The sequence below is a fragment of the Leptopilina heterotoma genome, unplaced genomic scaffold (genome assembly GCF_015476425.1).
Source record: "Leptopilina heterotoma isolate Lh14 unplaced genomic scaffold, ASM1547642v1 Lhet_42, whole genome shotgun sequence".
Taxonomy (NCBI): domain Eukaryota; kingdom Metazoa; phylum Arthropoda; class Insecta; order Hymenoptera; family Figitidae; genus Leptopilina; species Leptopilina heterotoma.
In genome coordinates, this window is record NW_025111078.1 from 3974091 (window position 1) to 3995459 (window position 21369).

At 24.0% G+C, this 21369-nt stretch overlaps 1 protein-coding gene across 2 annotated transcripts in view; it reads left to right on the forward strand.

Annotated features, from left to right (window-relative positions):
• Nucleotides 1-21369, forward strand: part of LOC122506473 (receptor-type guanylate cyclase Gyc76C-like) — a 95289-nt gene that overhangs the window by 71742 nt on the left and 2178 nt on the right. For both annotated transcript variants that reach the window (XM_043618680.1, XM_043618679.1), the window contains exons 5-18: nt 4488-4794; nt 7529-7672; nt 7798-7997; nt 8135-8294; nt 8384-8538; nt 9103-9390; nt 12019-12279; nt 12523-12594; nt 12827-12995; nt 15304-15453; nt 15818-16157; nt 16246-16468; nt 18833-18977; nt 19502-19758. In XM_043618680.1, the coding sequence (XP_043474615.1) occupies nt 4488-4794; nt 7529-7672; nt 7798-7997; nt 8135-8294; nt 8384-8538; nt 9103-9390; nt 12019-12279; nt 12523-12594; nt 12827-12995; nt 15304-15453; nt 15818-16157; nt 16246-16468; nt 18833-18977; nt 19502-19758 (2871 nt within the window). The remainder of the gene's footprint in view (nt 1-4487; nt 4795-7528; nt 7673-7797; nt 7998-8134; nt 8295-8383; nt 8539-9102; nt 9391-12018; nt 12280-12522; nt 12595-12826; nt 12996-15303; nt 15454-15817; nt 16158-16245; nt 16469-18832; nt 18978-19501; nt 19759-21369) is intronic.

The following is a 21369-nucleotide window of genomic DNA, read 5'->3' on the forward strand; positions in this document are numbered from 1 at the left end:
AAAATTTTTGCAAATAATTCAAATTTTGCCTGGAATATTATTTAAATTTTTGAAAATAATTGAATTTCGAAGAAGAATTTTATTATTTTTAAAGAGAATTGAAATTTTGACGAGAATTTCTTTAAATTTTTTAATATAATTGAATTTCTGCGAAGAATTTTATTATTTTTGAAAATAATTAAATTTGTTCAATTTTTTGAAATTTTACCAAAATTCAGATTTTAAAAAATTTTTTTAACTAAAATTCTTCTATAAATTCATTATTTTTAACAATTAAATAAATATATATATATATATATTAAAAAATTTAACTAATTTCAGAATTATTTAGATTTTAAATATTTTTGCAAAATTTTAAGTTATTTAGAATTTCTAATGAAATTCATTCAAAATTGAAATTTTACAATATTTAAAATTAAAATCTTTTCAAGTTCATCTATTTATGAAAAATTGTAAACAAAACTATTTTAAAATTCAATTAGTGCGATATCGCTTGGAATCAGTGAAATTTCACTATTAATTCAGATTTAGAAAGTACAAATTTAATCACATTCTTTGCATATATAATCTAAATTGTAGACAATAAAATATTCTTGAATTCATGAAAAAAATAATCTTGATTTGAAAATATTAATTTCCCCAAATTTGAGGTTATGTTGATGTAAATGTTAAAGTTTTTAGTAATGATTTTTAGGTTAGAATACTGTGAACGCGCTGAGCGTGAGGTTATCCTGACGATTATTTATAAACTAATTTTCCGAACAGAGAAGTTTTTGTTTTAATCAGATTTTAATTTATACTTTTAGTCAATTTAATTGGATTTTCATAAACCAAATAGAAAAAAAATTTGCCCGATTTAGTATAAGAAAATTGCTAAATTGGTCTCACTATCTACCCACTAAGTCAGTACTCTCAAGGTGGTCTCGTCTAAATATAGCCGAGTGTTGCCGAGAATAACACATAAGCCGACGAGCCGGCCGGCAATGTCCAAAGCTCAACAACGTTTCTCTCCATCGATGAGAAACATCTAAATTAAAAATCATTTTGAATTTAAAAAAAAAAAAAGATTTCAGATTCTTAATCAGGCACCACAAATACCTCCCTAGTGACAAATTTATCATGAAAGATTAATTAGAACTTTTTTAATTTTGTCCACCATATTAGATTTTGTTGAATTTTATTAAAATTTGTCCGCCATTTTGAATTTTGAAAATCTGATGTCAGATTCGTAATCAGCGACCCCAAAAACCCCCGAGTGACACATTTCAACCAAATCTGGTCAATTAATAAATTTTTGTCCGCCATATTGCATCCGCCATTTTGAATTTTTGAAATCCGATGTCAAATTCGTAATCAGCGACCCCAAAAACCCCTGAGTAACAAGTTTCAAGCGATTCCGTCGAGTTCTCAAAAAATTCATCTGCCATATTGGATCCGCCATTTTGAATTTTGAAAATCCGACTTCAAATACGTTACCGCTGACATAAAACATGTAATGACTTGAAAAATATTCAAAATACATTTTTTCCCAGTCCTTAGTTCTGAAATTCACCAAAATTTTGTCGGCCTGCATAATTAAATGACTGGCAATTGTTGGTGAATTCTTTTTCTTTAGGATTCAAATATATACATGTATATATTTCACGGAATGTTAAAGACTCTATTCGAGAAAAGTCACGCTTGTGATGGAATCTCTATACATTCCAAGAGAGTTTTTCAGCGACATCCGATCTTTGAAAGCCTCCCGTTATTTTAGTTTGCCCTTCGGCTTCAAACAAGTAGCAACAGGTGTTTGATCTTCCGTTACGCATCTTGTATATACATATATTTATACAAGAAAGTTCTTCAAGTTTTGCAACATTTTAAAATTAGTTTTTTTTTCAAACCCTCACTTCTCTTTGCAAAATTCCCTACACATTAAAAAATTTGAGCGGAAAAAAAAATTGCCACCTTTTTGCAAATTATAATTTCTTTTCATAGGAAAGAAGGGAATTACCGAAAGATTGAATTAAAATAACAATAACGATTGTAACAATAATATTATTAATCTATGGTAATATTATTATGAACAGTAATGTTGATTGAACTTTCAAATTAGATGAAGAAGACTAATTAACTCCTTGCTACAAAAGTTTATCTCATAAGAAGTTGATTTTATTTTTCCCAGCATGTGAAAACTGGTTTATATAGTAAAACAGTTCCTGAGCAATTAAACCTATTGCAATTTGCTAATTAGAATCAACTGTTCTTGTTAGATTTGATCTCCAATGTGGCGATTTGTGAAAACTCTTTCTGAAAACGTTAAGAAAGGTAAATATCTAAATCTAGCGTTAGCGGTACCACGCACGAGCGTAATAGGCTTTGTCGAGATCTATCGTAGGTCTAGTAGGAAGCAAGGTAGGTTGCTCGATAGGCAAGATAGTTGAGTGAGATAGGTAATTTATGTAGGATTTGTCGGCAGGTATCAACCTACATTAACAACAGGTGTGTTTGTTGACTTTTATTGAGTACACTGCAAAATGAGGCATGTGTCCTTTTTTATGTCACCATTGTCGGGAGTATTTATTTATTTACTGATATCATCAGAATCTGATGAGGTCGACGATGGAGTCACTGATCGTTTTTTGCGACTTAGTCGGTACCCAACACTCTTTTACAATTTCGAACCATCTATGAACACTAAAAACTAAATTAGATGATAACTTCACCCAAAAAGAAAGTTTTGTTCCTAATATCCCCAATGTTGCGCATAGCACCAGTAATAGATGTAATTGGATGTAAGATAGTTGCCTCTAGACAAACACTACGAATGCAGAAGGGCAACAACGTTTTACAGGTTCTGATGATCATCGCGAAGCAAGGAGAAGAGAAAGTGCAAACATAGCAACCTACAAATAGAGCGAGTCTGTTTTCAGCAATGCTTCTGACATGATTACTTCAGAAATTGTAATAGAGACAGAGACAAGTGCATTAAGCTGGGGGAAGATTTCCATTTTCAAATTTTTCCCTGTTTGGAAAATTTTTCAATTGGAAATAGAGAGGGAAATGATGAAGTCTTGTGAGGTGCAGAAGAATGTCAACATGACAATCAAGGATAAAGTGAAAAGTTTAGGAATGATCGTGGATCGTCAATTCAAGGCAAATCACAAGGTTTGCCTCAGCAGAAGGCGTTCTGCTCTGCCAGAGAACCTAAGGGGTTGGTCTAGTCAGAGGACCCCTAAGGGATGTGCTCAGAATCCTGAAGAAGAAGAAGAAGGACTCCAAGTAGTCCAGTAGCTCAGGGTAAGACGTATGCTGATGTTTTGGGTAAACTTCGCAAAGAAACCAAAAGTAGGCGTCCAAACTCAGGTACCTCGGGATTTTTCAAGGAAAAATTAAAAACCACCCGGTGGAAGTGACCCAAAGTCTAATCTGCCTTTGAAGAAATTATGATAAGAATTTCTCCAAAGTAGACTTTGCCAAAATAGAGTACTTTCCCAAAACCTAAGATAATTTTCCTAGATACCTATAGGGTCCTGGGTATCAACTGGACTAACTAGGAAACCAGGACCCTTACCCTGCCTAGAAAAATTATCTTAGCAAAAATTTATAGAAGTCCACCCGGACCGAAAAATTCAAAACCTCCAGAATAAATGAAACAGCCACAGGCATAAATAAGTCATTTTAGAAAACATACATAATGAATGTGAATGGAAGCTAAAGAGGCAAACCGCTGAAAGAGTGTGACATGATTGAAAATTCAAAGAGGCTTGATGAAGACTCGTTTATGTTCTTCGCGTCGGCATAAAAAGGGCGTGTGTGTGTGTGCAATAAAAGCAAGATATGAAAATTTTGAAATTAGTACGTTTCGCATGAGTCCCCGGAGGGTGTACGGCAAAACCCATTGGCGGTGGTCGCCGTTAAAAGAAGAACTGACCCCGAGTTGTCAAGTTTAATTTATATGTTAATGAGCACATGTCACATTCCAGCATGAAGCTTTCTCTCTCTCTTTCTCTCTTCATGTGCACTTTCAGAGTTGTCCGTTCATTTCATTCCATGCTCCCCTATCTCCTTTCGTCCATATAGTTTATATTTAACCGCGTGTTGCGTTGCATCTTCCTCCACCTCATCAGCATGTACATATTGTATGTATTAAATGCGCTGTGTTTGCAACATAATATACAGAACACTGACACTAAGTGTGTTCTACAGACACAATGCTGGGTTACTTATGAATCTCACTCTCGTTAATCAAAATTTAATCCTAGTCTAGTCTAATTAGGTAAAAGAAGGTAGGTAAGGGCCGACCATAAGTTACCAATTTTTTTTTTAATACTCTTTAGACCCCACCCTCCAAATTGGTGACGTAGTTTATGAAAGACCCCTAACTATCCAAGTAAAAGAAATTCAGGGTTAAAAATTATAATTAATAAGAATAGTAACAATAATTATTATTTCAGTGAATAAAAAAGGTTTGTCTACATTAATAAAATTAAATTTTGTTAAAGAAATGTTCCGATGACAAGGCATCAGCAATAAACACCTTTGCACGAACTGAACCACCGGATACTCAAGTCACAAAATCTGTAATAGCTCTATTACTACATTATGATTGGAACAAATTTACCATCATCGCGGAAAAAGAGTGGTCGACCGTCGCTAAATCACTTGAGGAACAAGCCAATAAGCACAATTTTACCATCAATCATCATAAACGCGTTGAAGATGGACATGTTTGCTGTACAGAGAGACTTCCATGCTGTCAAGTCGGCAGGTGGTTTCAACTTATACAAGAGACGAAAAACATGACTCGAAGTTAGTAATACTTTTCTTCACGCAATTATAGCAAAATAAAAAGAAAACATCTATATTGACGCGCTCCGAAGAAAGGTAGCTGAGAAGCGAAATATTGTTTGTGTTTAAAATATTAAAATTTTAATTTTTTAAAACCAAATGGAGTTTTTGTCAATTATTTCTGATGTAATAAAGACACATCAGTGGTTTTTAAATTTGTATTTTTATAACAAAAATATAACTTACATTTTTTTTTTGCTTTAAGTATACCTTTCTTCGAAGAGCGTCACAAACAAATTTTTTTTCATATTTAACATCAATCCTAGAAGGAGTATGTGAATTCACTCACACTCTAAGGAGTAACTGAGGTAACCCGGCACCCCACGATTTAAACTTGTTTTATAAGGTTTCTATTTGACGTAAAAAAAATTATTTATAGTGAATTTGATTGGTCTTCTAGTAAGGAATACAATAATATTATCCACATTTTGATAAATTAGAAAAAATTTGAAAAAAAAACCGTAAAAACCCAAAAAAAAATACCAAAAAATTGCAAAATTGACTTTTTTCACAAAAAAACGCTGTAGTTTCTTAGAAATTTGACTAATTTAAAAACTATTTTAGGTTTTTAAAGTTAAATAGATGCACATTTAGGGAAAAAAATTAGTTTTTGTATTACTTATAAAAGCATAATTATTTGAACATCTGAAGGGTTCCTACAGAATCTGGAAATCATGGAAATCATGAAACTGGTATGGGATTTTTCAAAAGGCTTCTGGAAATCATGGAAACGGCCTAAGATTTTTAAAAATTTCTAAATTTTCCCTTTTTTCCATTTTTTTCTTTTCAATAGAATTAGAAATTTTTTTACCAAAGGGTGGAGACTATGAAATAAGTAAAGTGTTTTTAAAGAGCACAAAAATAATGAAGCTAAATCCCATAAAAGAGAGGAAACAAAAATGAATTTTAAGAAATTCGGATTTTTGAATTTTTGATAATTTTCGATAATTTTAGATTTTTTACCAAAGAGTCGAGACTATTAAATAAGTAAAGTATTTTCCAAGAGCACAAAAATAATGAAACTAAATGCCGTAAAAAAGAAGAAAAAATGTTGAATTTTAAGAAAATCGGATTTTTGAATTTTTCGAATTTTTGATAATTTTAGATTTTTTACCAAAATGTCGAGACTATTAAATAAGTAAAGTATTTTTCAAGAGCACAAAAATAATGAAGCTAAATCCCATAAAAGAGAGGAAACAAAAATGAATTTTAAGAAATTCGGATTTTTGAATTTTTTCGAATTTTTGATAATTTTAGATTTTTTACCAAAATGTCGAGACTATTAAATAAGTAAAGTATTTTTCAAGAGCACAAAAATAATGAAACTAAATGCCGTAAAAAAGAAGAAAAAATGTTGAATTTTAAGAAATTCGGATTTTTGAATTTTTGATAATTTTCGATAATTTTAGATTTTTTACCAAAGAGTCGAGACTATTAAATAAGTAAAATATTTTCCAAGAGCACAAAAATAATGAAACTAAATGCCGTAAAAAAGAAGAAAAAATGTTGAATTTTAAGAAATTCGGATTTTTGAATTTTTGATAATTTTTAATCATTTTTGATTTTTTACCAAATAGTGAAGACTATTAAATAAGTAAAGTGTTTTTTGAGAGCACAAAAATAATGAAGCTAAATGCAGTAAATGAGATGAAAAAATGTTGAATTTTAAAAAATTCGGTTTTTCGAATTTATGATAATTTTAAAAAATTTTTTATTTTTTACCAAATAGTGAAGACTATTAAATAAGTAAAGTGTTTTTTGAGAGCACAAAAATAATGAAGCTAAATCCGGTAAATGAGATAAAAAAATGTTGAATTTTAAAAAATTCGGTTTTTCGAATTTTTCATCATTTTAAAAAATTTTAATTTTTTACCAAATAGTGGAGACTATTAAGTAGGTAAAGTGTTTTTTAAGAGCACAAAAATAATGAAGCTAAATCCAGTAAATGAGATAAAAAAATGTTGAATTTTAAAAAATTCGGTTTTTCGAATTTTTCATAATTTTAAAAAATTTTAATTTTTTACCAAATAGTGGAGACTATTAAATAAGTATAGTGTTTTTTAAGAGCACAAAAATAATGAATCTAATTGCAGTAAATGAGATGAAAAAATGTTGAATTTTAAAAAATTCGGTTTTTCGAATTGTTGATAATTTTAAAAAATTTTTTATTTTTTACCAAATAGTGGAGACTATTAAGTAAGTAAAGTGTTTTTTGAGAGCACAAAAATAATGAAGCTAAATCCAGTAAATGAGATAAAAAAATGTTGAATTTTAAAAAATTTGGTTTTTCGAATTTTTTATAATTTTAAAAAATTTTTATTTTTTACCAAATAGTGGAGACTATTAAATAAGTAAAGTGTTTTTTAAGAGCACAAAAATAATGAAGCTAAATGTAGGAACCCTGTAATTCAGCAAGGGTCCTGGTGGCAAGTGGACTAACTAAAAAAGTTCATTAATAAGAAAACGATAGGTTTTTTCGAGGTTTTGAACATTCGAGGATTTATATTCATTATTTATTTATTTATTATTTATTCATTGCTTATTTATTATTTATTTATTATTTATTTAAGTATCAGCGGGCTTACAAAAATAAAATTTTAAAAAATATTTTTAAAAAATGATGTTTTATAGAAAAACATGTCAATTAACAAAATATATAAATATTCAGTAATAATTTAAAAATTTTCTTTTCTAGTTTATATTTTTTTGGGAACCGCGTTATCATTGTGGGACTTTATGACATCGATGCAAAGTCAAAGGCTCTTGGATAACGGAGAATATATGGTCATTTTTGTCGACATGACGTATTCACAAAAAGAGGCGCAGAGATACTTATGGAGTGAGTTTATTATTATTTTATTTTCTTCTCTCGAGCATTAAAATTATTATGGCAAATTATATTATTATTATTATTATTCGTAAAATTTAATAACGAAACTTACTGTTTTACCTTGAATTCGACAGGACCCGACGACCTCAATACATTGAAAAATTGTCTCGAACCCAAGGACTTCCTGAAAAAGGCTCGATCTCTTCTGGTTGTTGTTTCCACCCCACCTGCTCAAAATTACGAGGAATTCATCAAGAAAGTCCGCGAATATAATATCAAGGAACCCTTTAATTTCGTTACACCAGAATTATTCATTACTGAAAAATTCCAAAAGGTATATAATATATGAAAAAGAAAATTGCAATGAAAATTTTTTGAATCTACATTCCTGGAGATAAATTACAAAAATTGAAAATATTCAAAATTTTCTCCTGTGTATAATAGAATTTTTGAATTTTTCTCATTTTTCAGCATGTACCAATTCATGCGGCGTATCTTTATGATTCCGTGAAACTTTATGCAAGGGCGCTTGATCAACTTTTGCGTAATAATCCTGAGAGTACATTAGAAGAAATTGTCAGCAATGGAACTCAGATAATAGAAACTATTATTAAAAATCATACATATCAAAGTTAGTGTACTAAAATTAATTTTATAATCGAAGAAAGCAAAAAAAAAAAAAAAAAAAATTGGATATTAAATTATTTTTTTTTCTTCTAGGTGTAAGCGGCGCTGTAATCAAATTAGACAAAGACGGCGATTCAGAGGGGAATTTTTCAGTTTTAGCTCTTAAAAAAGATCCATTTCGATTGTTTAACTTTTCCTGTGATTATCAAATGAAACCAGTCGGTCAATTTCAGCAAGGTGAAACTCTAGTGAGTGAGTCATTTACAGCATCCATTCAGATTATTTTGTATCAATTCTGAAATTGGATCAAAATCATTGAATTCTTGAGGAAGGGAAAATTTCCTTTGTTTTTTGATTCAATTTGTCGTGAAAATTATTTTTTTTTCAAAACTGTTTTTATTACTTCTTCTTTATTACTTATTTATATTATTTCTATTTTACATCCTCATAGAGGAAGTATTTTATTTTTAATTTATTATTTTTTTTATTCTTAATTTACTCACATTTTTTATGATTAATATTTCTTTATAATTTTTCTTTGATTACTTATTTCTTTTTTATTACTTTTCCATTTATTTATTACTTTTTCTTTTATTAATTACTTTTTTTGCGTTTTGCTTATTTATAAAATTAATATAAGAAATCTTATTCTATTAACTGATTTCGTAAAAATTAAAATAATAGAAATAAAGATTTGGAATTCTTTGGGGGGGGGGGATTTAATTACAAAATATTGAATTAAAAAGTGATTTTTTTATAATATTTGAATTATGGCTAGATTTTTTAAAAAGGGAATTGCTTTTTTTGAACAGGTTTATCGACCGTCGGAAGCAATGGATTGGCCAGGTAAAAATAAACCGGAAGCGGAGCCAGGCTGCGGTTTTCTAAATGAACATTGTCCACAAGATGATATGCATCTTCGTAGCATAATAGCCGCTGGCGTTTTAGCGGCTTTATTATTTTGTGCCACTGTAGTTACAATAAGTATATATCGTCGTTGGAAAATCGAACAGGAAATCGAGGGATTACTTTGGAAAATTGATCCAAACGAAATACACGGTTATCCCTATTTGGACAATTTGATGTCGTCGCCTAGTAAAGTACGTATTCAAAACTATTATTAAAAAATAGAAACAATTTTATACGTATTAATATTAATATTAATTAATATTATTATTAACTATTAATTACTATTATTATTAATGTTAATTATTGTTAATTATTATTAAAACAGGCCTCGGACATTTTCAACTTTTTATCAACTTTTTTTCAAAAATTGTCACTTTTTTCCACCTTTTTTCAAAATTTGCAACTTTTTTCGACTTTTCTTCAAAATATTGCAACAAAATACCAGATTTTTTTATTATAAAATCCAACTTATTTCGATTTTTTTTTTTTTGTGAAAAAATTGAACAATAGACAAATCTTTTGAAAATGATTTGTTAATAATTTTTCAAAAATATTCCTATACAATTAAAAAAATATTGAATAATTGAAATTATGCAAAATTTAATTGAAAATATTTGATTTTTTTCGTAGTATTTTATGACAATTTTGGAAAATCAACTTTTGAAGAACTTTAATTGCGAAATTTGGAAAATAATTGATTTCTACAAAATTTTAATAAAAAATTTTCAAATTGAATTAAATTCTTTGCAAGAATTAAAATTTTTTTAAAAGGAATAATAAAGATTCTTTGCAGGAAATCAATTATTTTAAAAAATTTTAATTAAATTCTTTATAAGAATTGAAATAATTTCAATACAATTTTTATTAAATTCCTGGAAAAAATTCAATTATATTCGAAAATTTTAATTAAATTTTTATCAAAATTTAAATTATATTCATAATATTTATATCTAAAATATTTTGCAGGAATTTATTTATTTCAATGAATTTTAATAAAATTCTTTGTAGAAATTCAAGTACTTTGAAAACTTTTAATAAAATTATTCATGAGAATTTAATTATTTTCATAATTAATCAAATTCTTCGCAGGAATTTAATTAATTTCAATTAAATTTCTCAAAACGTGAAAAGATTTCAATTATTTTCCTAAATTTACCAAATTTTTCGCAGGAATTGAATTATTTTAAAGAATTTTAATCAAATTCTTCAAAAAAATTTAATTACTTTTAAAAAATTTTGATTAAATTCTTTATGAGAATTGAAATATCTTCTAAACAATTTTAATTTCAATTCCTCGCAAAAATTCAATTATTTTTGAAAATTTTAATTAAATTCTTAGCAAGATTTCAATTATTTTTCCGCAAATTTACCAAATTTTTCGCAGAAATTGAATTATTTTAAAGAATTTTAATCAAATTCTTCAAAAAAATTTAATTACTTTTAAAAAATTTTGATTAAATTCTTTATGAGAATTGAAATATCTTCTAAACAATTTTAATTTCAATTCCTCGCAAAAATTCAATTATTTTCGAAAATTTTAATTAAATTCTTAGCAAGATTTCAATTATTTTTCCGCAAATTTACCAAATTTTTCGCAGGAATTGAATTATTTTAAAGAATTTTAATAAAATTCTTCACAGATATTCAATTACTTTTTGAAAAATTTGAATAAAATTATTTATGAGAATTGAATTATTTTCATAATTAATCAAATTCTTCGCAGGATTTTAATTATTTTAAAGAATTTTAATAAAATTCTTCGTAAAAATTTCAATAAAATTCTTTATGAGAAAAAATTTAATTAAATACTTTGAAAAAAATTTAATTCTCTTTCTAAATAATAAAATTCTCCGCAGAAATTCAATTACTTTCATTTGAGATATGTATTAAAATTTCTCGAAATAAGTCAATTATTTTCATAAATAATAAAATTCTTGTCAAGAATTCAATTGTTTTTAAAAAAATTTTGATCAAATTTCAATTAGGTATTTTTAAAAGATTTTACCAAATTATAATTGGAAATTTTTTAACTGTACATATAATTAAAAAACTATTATCTTTCAATAATTATTTTAAAATATTTTTAGATGATTATTATAAGAATTTCTTTATTATAATTATTTGAAAATATTGTAAATTTAAAAAAACACGCATTGACTTTCGGAAAATTATTGAAAATAATTGATTTGAAGATAAAGTTTAGTTAAAAATTAAAGGAAGTAATTGAATTTTGGAAGGTGATTTTTAGAAATTATTAAAATTAATTTTTATTAATTACTAAATTAATTTTTTAAAATTATTTAATTCAATAATATAATTCAATACATTATTTTATTCAATATATAATTTTATTAAGAAGAATTAAAGAATTTTATTAAAATTCTTTAAAATAATTAAATTCCTGCGAAGAATTTGATTAATTATGAAAATAATTAAAATCTCATAAATAATTTTATCAAAATTTTTCAAAGTAATTGAATTTCTGTGAAGAATTTTATTAAAATTCTTTAAAATAATTCAATTTCTGTGAAAATTTTGATAAATTTAGGAAAATAATTGAAAGTGATTTTTAGAAATTATTAAATTTAATTCAATATAATTTAATATTTAATTTTATAAATTTTTAAAATTTTATTTCCCGTGAAACGACTTTTTTTGTATTTTTAATCGACTAGTGACTTTTTTTTGCGCCTGAAAGTCGATCCGAGGCCTGATAATATTATAAATGCTAAATCAATATATTACATTCGCTTCATTACCTACATAATTTTTTTTATGCTTTTTAATAAAACAATTTGTTTTTTTTTGAAATTTTTCAGTTAAGTTTAGTTAGTGCAATGTCTTATGAGTCGAGATGTGGAAATCAGGTGTTTGCACAAACGGGTCATTATCATGGTGTGGTTGTACGAATAAAGGAATTGAAATTCTCCAAGAAAAAAGACATTTCACGTGACGTTATGAAAGAGATGCGCGTTCTTCGTGAAATAAGACACGGTAATCTCAATTCATTTATCGGTGCGTGCGTGGAGCCAATGAGGATATTATTAATTACCGATTATTGTGCCAAAGGAAGTCTTTATGTAAGTGAAGGCAAAAAAGAAATATTTAATATTAATTTAAATAAAACAGGACCTTCTCATTTATTTCATGAGTATGTAAAATTAAATGAAAAGTCAAATAAAAATTTAAAAATATATTTATATATTTTTATTAATTTTATTAATTTTATTAATTCAATTAAATAAATTAAATAAATTAAAGCGAATGTTAAAATTTGAAATAAAAATAGAAAATAATTTCTTCTTTCTCCCTTTTTTTTGCAGGATATCATTGAAAATGAAGATATAAAGTTAGACGATATGTTCATTGCATCATTAGTTCATGATCTCATTAAGGTAAAGTCTTTAATTAACAGGAAGTATGTTTATTGAAAAAGAAATGAAAGTGAAAAAATGATGTAAAATAAAAGTTAATTAAAAAAATGATAAAATTCAAAGTTTACCATTTTGTAATATTGAAAAAGTTTGTAATATAAATAATTTATAGAGTTTATTGTAACGATTTGTAATTTGTTTCGTTTTGATGAGTATTTTTTTTTTAATAAAAATATTTTTTTTTCCAATTCAGGGTATGTTGTACATTCACGAGTCATCCGTACTAGTCTGCCATGGTAATCTCAAGTCTTCCAATTGCGTTGTGACTTCACGCTGGGTTCTTCAAGTTTCTGATTTTGGTCTTCACGATATGCGCCACTGTGCAGAATCCGATAGCATCGGTGAACATCAGTATTATCGAAGTAAATAAAGAATTTCTTTCCCTTTCTTTTTTCTCATTGAATAAAATGCGGTGGAAATATATTTATTTTCAAAGAAAAGAATAGTAAAACTAGTTTTCTATAATATGACAAACGTTAATTAAAAATTAAAAAATTCTTCTGAATTAAAAATCAGAGTTATAATTTTAAATTTAATTTAATATTCTAAAATATAAAAATTAATACTGAAAACTTATTGTAGAAAAACTAATTAATATTAATGCAAAATTCGATTTTATAAAAATTTATTTTATAAAAAACAACACTGGATTTTTATTTATTTTATTTATTTTTATGTCTTGTTGAATGTAAAATTAAAGAATTAATTTTATGAAAATTTTTATCACTTTGGTTCTAATAATTTCTAATAATAATAGTCACTTAAAAATTTTTGTAGAAAAACTAATTAATATTAATGCAAAAGCGGTTATTTTAAAATTTATTTTATAAAAATATTGCATTTTTTTTATTTTTATGTCTTGTTCAATAGTGCATTTTGTCTGACAAAAAAAAAAATAATTTTCTACTTAAAAATTTATTTTTATAAAAATAGAAATTCAATTGCTTTGAAGAAAACTTAAATTCTGTCGATGAATTTAATTGAAACAAATTAAAATATTGCAAAGAATTAAATTCAAATTTTTAAAAATAATTAAATTGATTCGAAGAATATTAGAAAATCTTTTGAAAATAATCAAATTCTTTAGAGGAATTTCAAAATAAACTAAAATTAATTGAATTCTTGTAAAGAAATCTATCAAAATTTTTTTTGAATAATTGACTTTTTTCAAGGAATTTTATTAATAAAATTTCGCAAAAATTCAATTATTAAAAATTTTTTTTAATTTTTAAAAATAATTGAATTTTTTCGAAGAATTTTACAACAATTTTTGAAAATAATTCAATTCCTCCGAAGATATTTATTATAGTTATCAAAATAATTGAATTCTTGACAAGAATTTAATTATTTATGAAGATAATTGAATTATTTCGAGAAATTTTATTAAAATTCACTTGAAAATAATTGAATTTCTGTGAAGCAATTTATTATCTTTTTAAAAAATAAAAAACATAAATTTTGAAAAATATAAATTTTTTCGAGGAATTTAATTAAAATTTTATTGAAAATAATTGAATTTTTCTAAAGAAAAAAATTTTTTTTTTTGTGAAAATTGGATTAAACAGAATTGAATACTTTCAAGGAATTTTATTGAAATTTTTCCAAAGTAATTGAATTTTCTCGAAGAATTTTACAACAATTTATTTATGATGATTAATTGATTAATTTTAATTGAAAATAATTGAATTTTTCTAAAGAATTTTGTGAAAATTTTTGAAAATAATTTAAATCTTTCAAAGAATTTTATTAAAATTTTTGCAAATAATTCAATTTGTTTCGAAGAAAATTAAAATTCTTTCGAGGAGTTTTGTTAAAATTCTATTGGAAATAATTGAATTCTCATATTAAATTGTATCAAAATTAAAATTGTTTTGAAAAGAATCAAATCTTTGCATTGAATTATATTATTTATGAAAATAATTGAATTCTTTGCGAACGATTTTACTATTTATAAAAATAATTGAAATGTTTCGAAGAATTTATTAAAATTTTAAGAAATAATTAAATTGTTATGAAGAATTCTGTAGAAATATTTAAAAATAATGAGATTTTTTCGAGAAATTTAATTAAAGTTGTTTCGAAAATAATTGAATTTCTTGAAAGAATTTTATTAAAATTAAATATGTATTCAAAATAATTGAATTCATCACAAGAATTTTATTATTTTTTTGAAAATAATTGAATTCTTTCAATTTTTTTTTGACGAATATATTTAAAAATTGCATTGAAAGTAATTTAATGTTTATATATATAGAATTTTTAAAAAAAATTTTTTAGAATAATTCAATTATGTTTAGAGAATTTTTAATTCTTGTTGAAATTGAATTTTATGGAAATTTTCGAAAATAATTATATTCTTTCGTGAAATTTTATTTAAATTGGATTAAAAATAATTTAACTTCTGCAAAGAATTTTACTATTTATAAAAATGATTGAATTTTTTCAAAGAATTTATTAACATTTTAGAAAAAAAAAATTGAATTTTTTCGAAATGTGTTAAAAAGTTTTTTAAAAATTGAATTATTTACTTATAAAGAATTTTTTATTGAAATTTTAAAACTAATAAAATATTTGCGAAAAATTTTATTAAAATTCTTTTAAGTAATGAATTTTATTAAAATTTTAGGAATTTGGAATTTAAATTATAATTTGTTAATTCAATAATTACAGACTTGTTCTGGAAAGCGCCGGAGCTGCTAAGGAATCTTAATGCTCCGATCAGAGGAACCCAAGAAGGGGACATATACTCGTTTGCGATTATTCTTTATGAAATGATCGGTAGAAAAGGACCGTACGGTGGTGTAAATTTAGAGCCCAAAGGTAAGTGAAATTAAGTGAAACTTTTTTCTCCCAGAAAAACATTATTTTAAGCTCAACTTCGATCATTTTTTTTTTCATCAAATAAATTAAAAATGCTCCATCTTTTCATTATTCTTGAAAATAATTAATTTCCAAAAGTTTTTTGAAACTAATTTTACTAATGATTCAACTACTTTACCATTTACTACTAAAATAAATAAATAAATGATGAAATAAATAAATAAATGATTTATTAAAATTGATTGTAAAAATTATTTTCCTTTTCAAATATTTTATTATATATTAATTTTTTAACTGTATAATTTTATTATATTATTTATTAGAAACATAGAAATTATAAAATTTAAACTAATTTCTTTTTAAGAAATCATTGATCGAGTGAAAAGGTTTCCGGACGATGGCGAACCACCATTTAGACCTAATGTTGACATTCTCTCGGAATCGGAGGCAGATTGCGCTGAATATATTGTTAGTACAATAACCGATTGTTGGACCGAATGTCCTGAGCTTCGACCTGACTTTAAAATAATTCGCACCAGACTGAAGAAAATGAAAGCCGGAAGACATCGCAATATTATGGATCAAATGATGGATATGATGGAAAAATATGCCAACAATCTCGAGGATCTAGTCAGTGAGCGAACGCGCCTTCTCTTCGAGGAAAAACAAAAAACGGAGGATCTCCTTCACCGAATGTTACCTGAGTATGCTTTTCATTTTTTTTTTCTATCTTCAATAAATTAAGTAAATTTTCAAAAAATAGCTTATCGTTAATTTTATTTTCTATTACAGACCAGTTGCTAATTGTCTAACAAATGGAATTGGAGTTGAGCCAGAGGCTTTCGATTTGGTTACAATATATTTCAGTGACATCGTTGGTTTTACATCGATGTCAGCCGAAAGTACACCCTTTCAGGTGGTTAATTTTCTCAACGATTTATATACGTTGTTTGATCGCATCATCAAAGGATATGACGTTTACAAAGTCGAAACAATCGGCGACGCCTACATGGTGGTAATTATCAGTCACTTTAGTTTTACCTTCATTTCTTTATTACTTTTTAATTATCTTCATTTTTAATTTTGAAATAATTTCCGATTCAAAATTCGTAAAAATTCAATTCTTAACTAACTTACTAATTAATTATAATTCTTTTATTATTATTTTCAAATAATTTAATAAAATTCATCGCAGGAATTCAATTATTTTCAATACAATTTAAATGAAATTCATCGAAGAAAGAATTTCATTATTTCTAAATTTTTTTTGTAAAATTCGTCGAAAGAATTCAAATAACTACCAAATTTTTTATACAATTCTTAATGATAATTCAATTATTTTAAACATAATTTCAACTAAAATTCCTCGAAACAATTTGAATTTCCTTCGAAACAAATAAATTATTTTCAAAAAATTTCTATAAAATTCTTGTCAAAAATTCAATTATTTTCATAAATAATAAAATTCGCTGAAACAATTCAATTTTAATTTTCTTCGAAATAATTGAATTATTTCCAAAAATTTAAATAAAATTCTTTCAAAGATTTAAATTATTTTTAAAATTTTCACAATTATTTTCAATTAAAATTAATTAATTAATCATCATTAAGAAATTAATTTTTGTCAAGAATTCAATTATTTTGGTAAATATAAAAAAAAATCTTTGGAGAAATTCAATTTTATTCAAAATAATTTTGATAGATTTCTATAGAAGACTGCAATTAATTTCAGTTTATTTTTAATTAAATTTCTTGAAAGAATTTAGTTTTATTATTTTCTAAAGTTTTTTATGAAAATCTTTGAAATAATTTAATTATTCCTCAAAAATTCGAATTCAATTCTTGATTAAAATTTTAGAAAATAAATGAATTGCATTAAAGAATTTATTTAAAATTTTTGAAAGTAATGGAAATTTTTAAATAATTTTTGTTGTAAATTTTGAAAATAATTGAAGTCTATGAAAAAATTTCTTTAAATTTCTATTTTTAATAATTAATAATATATATAAATAATATTAATAATAATTAATAATAAAATTCTATGCAAAATTTTAACTAATTTCATAAATAATAAAATTCTTAGGAGAAATTAAATTATTTCCACTAAAATCACAATAAATTTTCTTGATAATTTTCAATTATTTTTAAGAATTTTAAGTAAATTCTTGTCAAGAATTCAATTATTTTCATAAAAAATGAAAATCTTTGGAGTAAATTCAATTATTTTCTAAAATTTTCATAAAATTCTTTTAAAAAATTCAATTATTTTGAAAAATAATTAAAATTCTTTGGGGAAATTAAATTATTTTCACTAAAAATTTCAATAAATTTTCTTGATAAATTTCAATTATTTTAAAAAATTTTAATTAAATTCTTGTCAAGAATTCAATTATTTTCATAAAAAATTAAAATCTTCTGAGTAATTCAATTATTTTCCAAAATTTTCATTAAATTATTTTGAAAAATTCAATTATTTCGAAAAATAATTAAAATCTTCGGAGTAATTCAATTATTTTCAAAAATTGTTGTAAAATTCTTTGTAGAAATTCAATTATTTTGAAAAATAACGATTAAATTCTTTATGAGAATTGAAATATTTTCACTAATATTTAAATTAATTTCATTGAAAAATTCAATTATTTTCCATAATTTTAATTAAATTCTTAGCAAAAATTCAATTATTTTCATAATTTCTAAAATATTTCGCAGAAATTTATTTATTTCAATGAATTTTAATCAAATTCTTACCGCAAGGTTTCAATTAATTGTATATAATTAATAACATTTCTTAAAAGAATTCCATTATTTAAAAAAAAATTGTAATAAAATTTCTTGAAAGAATTGAGAAATTAAGAAAAAATGTTAATTATAACATTCAATTTTTTTTTGCAAAATTCTGTTAAAACTCTTCATAAGAATTTAAATATTTTTAATTTTTCGTAAGAAATTGAATGCTTTTGGAAATTTTGATAAATTTCTTTATAAGAATTCAATTATTTTAAACTGAAAATTATAAAAGAAACAATTCAAAACAATTAAATTAATTTGGTTTAATTAATTTGTGTGGTATTTTTTAATCTTCAAAGGATGAAATTAAAATTTCATTAATTTGAAGAATCAAAAACAGTTAGGAAGAAAAATTATTAAAGAACTTTGGAAACAAAGAAGCAGACAAAAATTAACTACAAACTGCGAACAGATTATTAATTATTATTAATTAATATAGAAGAAAATAGATTATAAATTTAAAAAAAATATTGCATCATTAAATTTTTCTTTCTTTTCCTTTTCTAAAATATTGTGTTTCTCGAATATGTATATACATATATAATAAATAATTCTATGTAAATTATAGTAGCTTTGAAATAATTTTTCTCAGGTTTCTGGTTTGCCGATAAAAAATGGAAACAGGCACGCTGGAGAGATAGCCTCAATGTCTTTGGAGTTATTGAATGTGGTTAAGCATCACACTATAATTCATCGTCCTCAAGATACATTAAAACTTAGAATTGGAATTCATACCGGTATTGATTTCGTCTTTTTTATTTTTTAGTTTCCTCTTTTTCTACTCTTTCAACTAAATTAATTGGAAAATTTCCACTAACTCTTCCACTACATAATTATTTCTATTTTATTTACATTTTTTATTTACTTTTTCATTTTATTTACATTTTTATTTTTTTTACTTTTTGATTTCGTTTACTTTTTTATTTTCTTTACTTTTTGATTTCGTTTACTTTTTTATTTTCTTTACTTTTTGATTTCGTTTACTTTTTTATTTTATTTATTTTTTTATTTCGTTTACTTTTCTATTTTATTTACTTTTTTATTTCGTTTACTTTTTTATTTTATTTCCTTTTTTTATTTAAAATTGTATTTGTAATTTATGAATTTTATATTAGTTTTCGATTGTCCTTTTTTCGTTGTTTTTAAATATAGTTTTAATTTTTTTTTATTACATATTTTATTTTTCGTAACAATTAATTTTGTTTTGGCTTTTTTTAATATTCTATCCGATTTGTTTTTATTGAATTATTTTTTATTTTAGGACCGGTAGTCGCCGGTGTTGTGGGATTAACAATGCCGAGGTATTGTCTGTTTGGCGATACTGTTAACACTGCCTCAAGAATGGAATCAAATGGAGAACCTCTGAGAATTCACATAAGTGCCCAATGCAAAGAGGCGCTCGACATTGTCGGCGGTTACACCATCGAGGAACGTGGTTTAGTCAAAATGAAAGGAAAGGGAGAAGTTAAGACTTACTGGCTCACTGGGGCCACCGAAAAAGCAATTCAAAAACGAGAGGTGAATATTCCATTTTTAAAATTAATATTTACATTTTTAAGTATTTAAAAATAAATTTTTAAAAAATTCTTGGCAAAAATTCGATTATTTTCATAAATAATAAAATTCGTTGAAAGAATTCAATTATTTTCAAAAGTATTAATAGAATTTATTATCTGAATTCAATTATTTTCAATACCTACAATTTTCACCAAACTTCTCGAAAGAATTTTAATTTTCTTCGAAATAATTTAATTATTTACAAAAATTTTCATAAATTTCTTTAGAAAAATTCAATTATTTCCATAAATAATAAAATTCTTGTCAAGAATTCAATTATTTTCGTAAATAATTAAAATCTTCGGAGTAATTCAATTATTTTCGAAAATTGTTGTAAAATTCTTCGTAGAAATTCAATTAATTTGAAACATTTCGATTAAATTCTTTATGATAATTAAAATATTTTTTCAATAATATTTATACTTTATTTCATTGAAGAATTCAATTCTTTTACATTATTTTAATCCAATTCTTAGCAAAATTTCAATTATTTTTATAATTTAAAACATTTTTCTCAGTAATTTAATTATTTTAAAGAATTTTTCATATAATTCTTCGCAGAAAGTATAAAAAATTGTAAAAAAATATTTCTGAGGATTGAAATATTTTCAGGATTAATAAAATTCTTCGCAGGAATTTAATTATTTTAAAGAATTTCAAAAAACATTCGAAAGAATTTTAATTCAATCGAAAGAATTCAATTAATTTTAAAAATTCATTTAATTTAATTATTTTTAAAAAATTTGGTACAATTCATAAGAAGAATTTAATTCGTTTCAATACAATTTTAATTCTTTATAGGAAAAATATTTAATTAAACATTTTTAAAAAATTTCATTCTTTTTCAAAATAATACAATTTTTGACAAGAATTCAATTATTGTGGTAAATAAAAAAAATCTTGGGAGGAATTCAATTATTTTCAAAAATTGTTGTAAAATGTTTCGTAAGGAATTCAATTATTTTGAAAAATATCGATTAAATTCTTTATGAGAATTGAAATATTTCCAATAATATTTCAACTAATTTCATTGAAAAATTCAATTATTTTCCATTATTTTAATTAAATTCTTAGCAAAATTTCAATTCTTTTCATAAGTTACAAAATTTTTCTCATAAATTTAATTATTTTAAAGAATTTTAATAAAATTTTTCGCAAATATTTTATAAGTTTTAAAATTTCAATAAAAAATTCTTTATAAAAGTAAATAATTCAATTTTTAAAAAAAATTTTAACACAATTTTTTTCACATTTCAAAAAAATTCGATTATTTTCTAAAATTTTAATAAATCCTTTGAAAAAATTCAATTATTTTCAAAAAATAATAAAATTCTTGTGATGAATTCAATTATTTTGAATATATACTTAATTTTAATAAAATTCTTTCAGGAAATTCAATTATTTTCAAAATAACTTTAATTGAATTTTTTGAAAAAATTTTATTATTTTCAAATATTTCTATAAAATTCTTCATAACAATTTAATTATTTCTTAAAATTTTAAATACATTCTTCGAAATATTTTCATTATTTTTATAAATAGTAAAATTCTACGCAAAGAATTCAATTATTT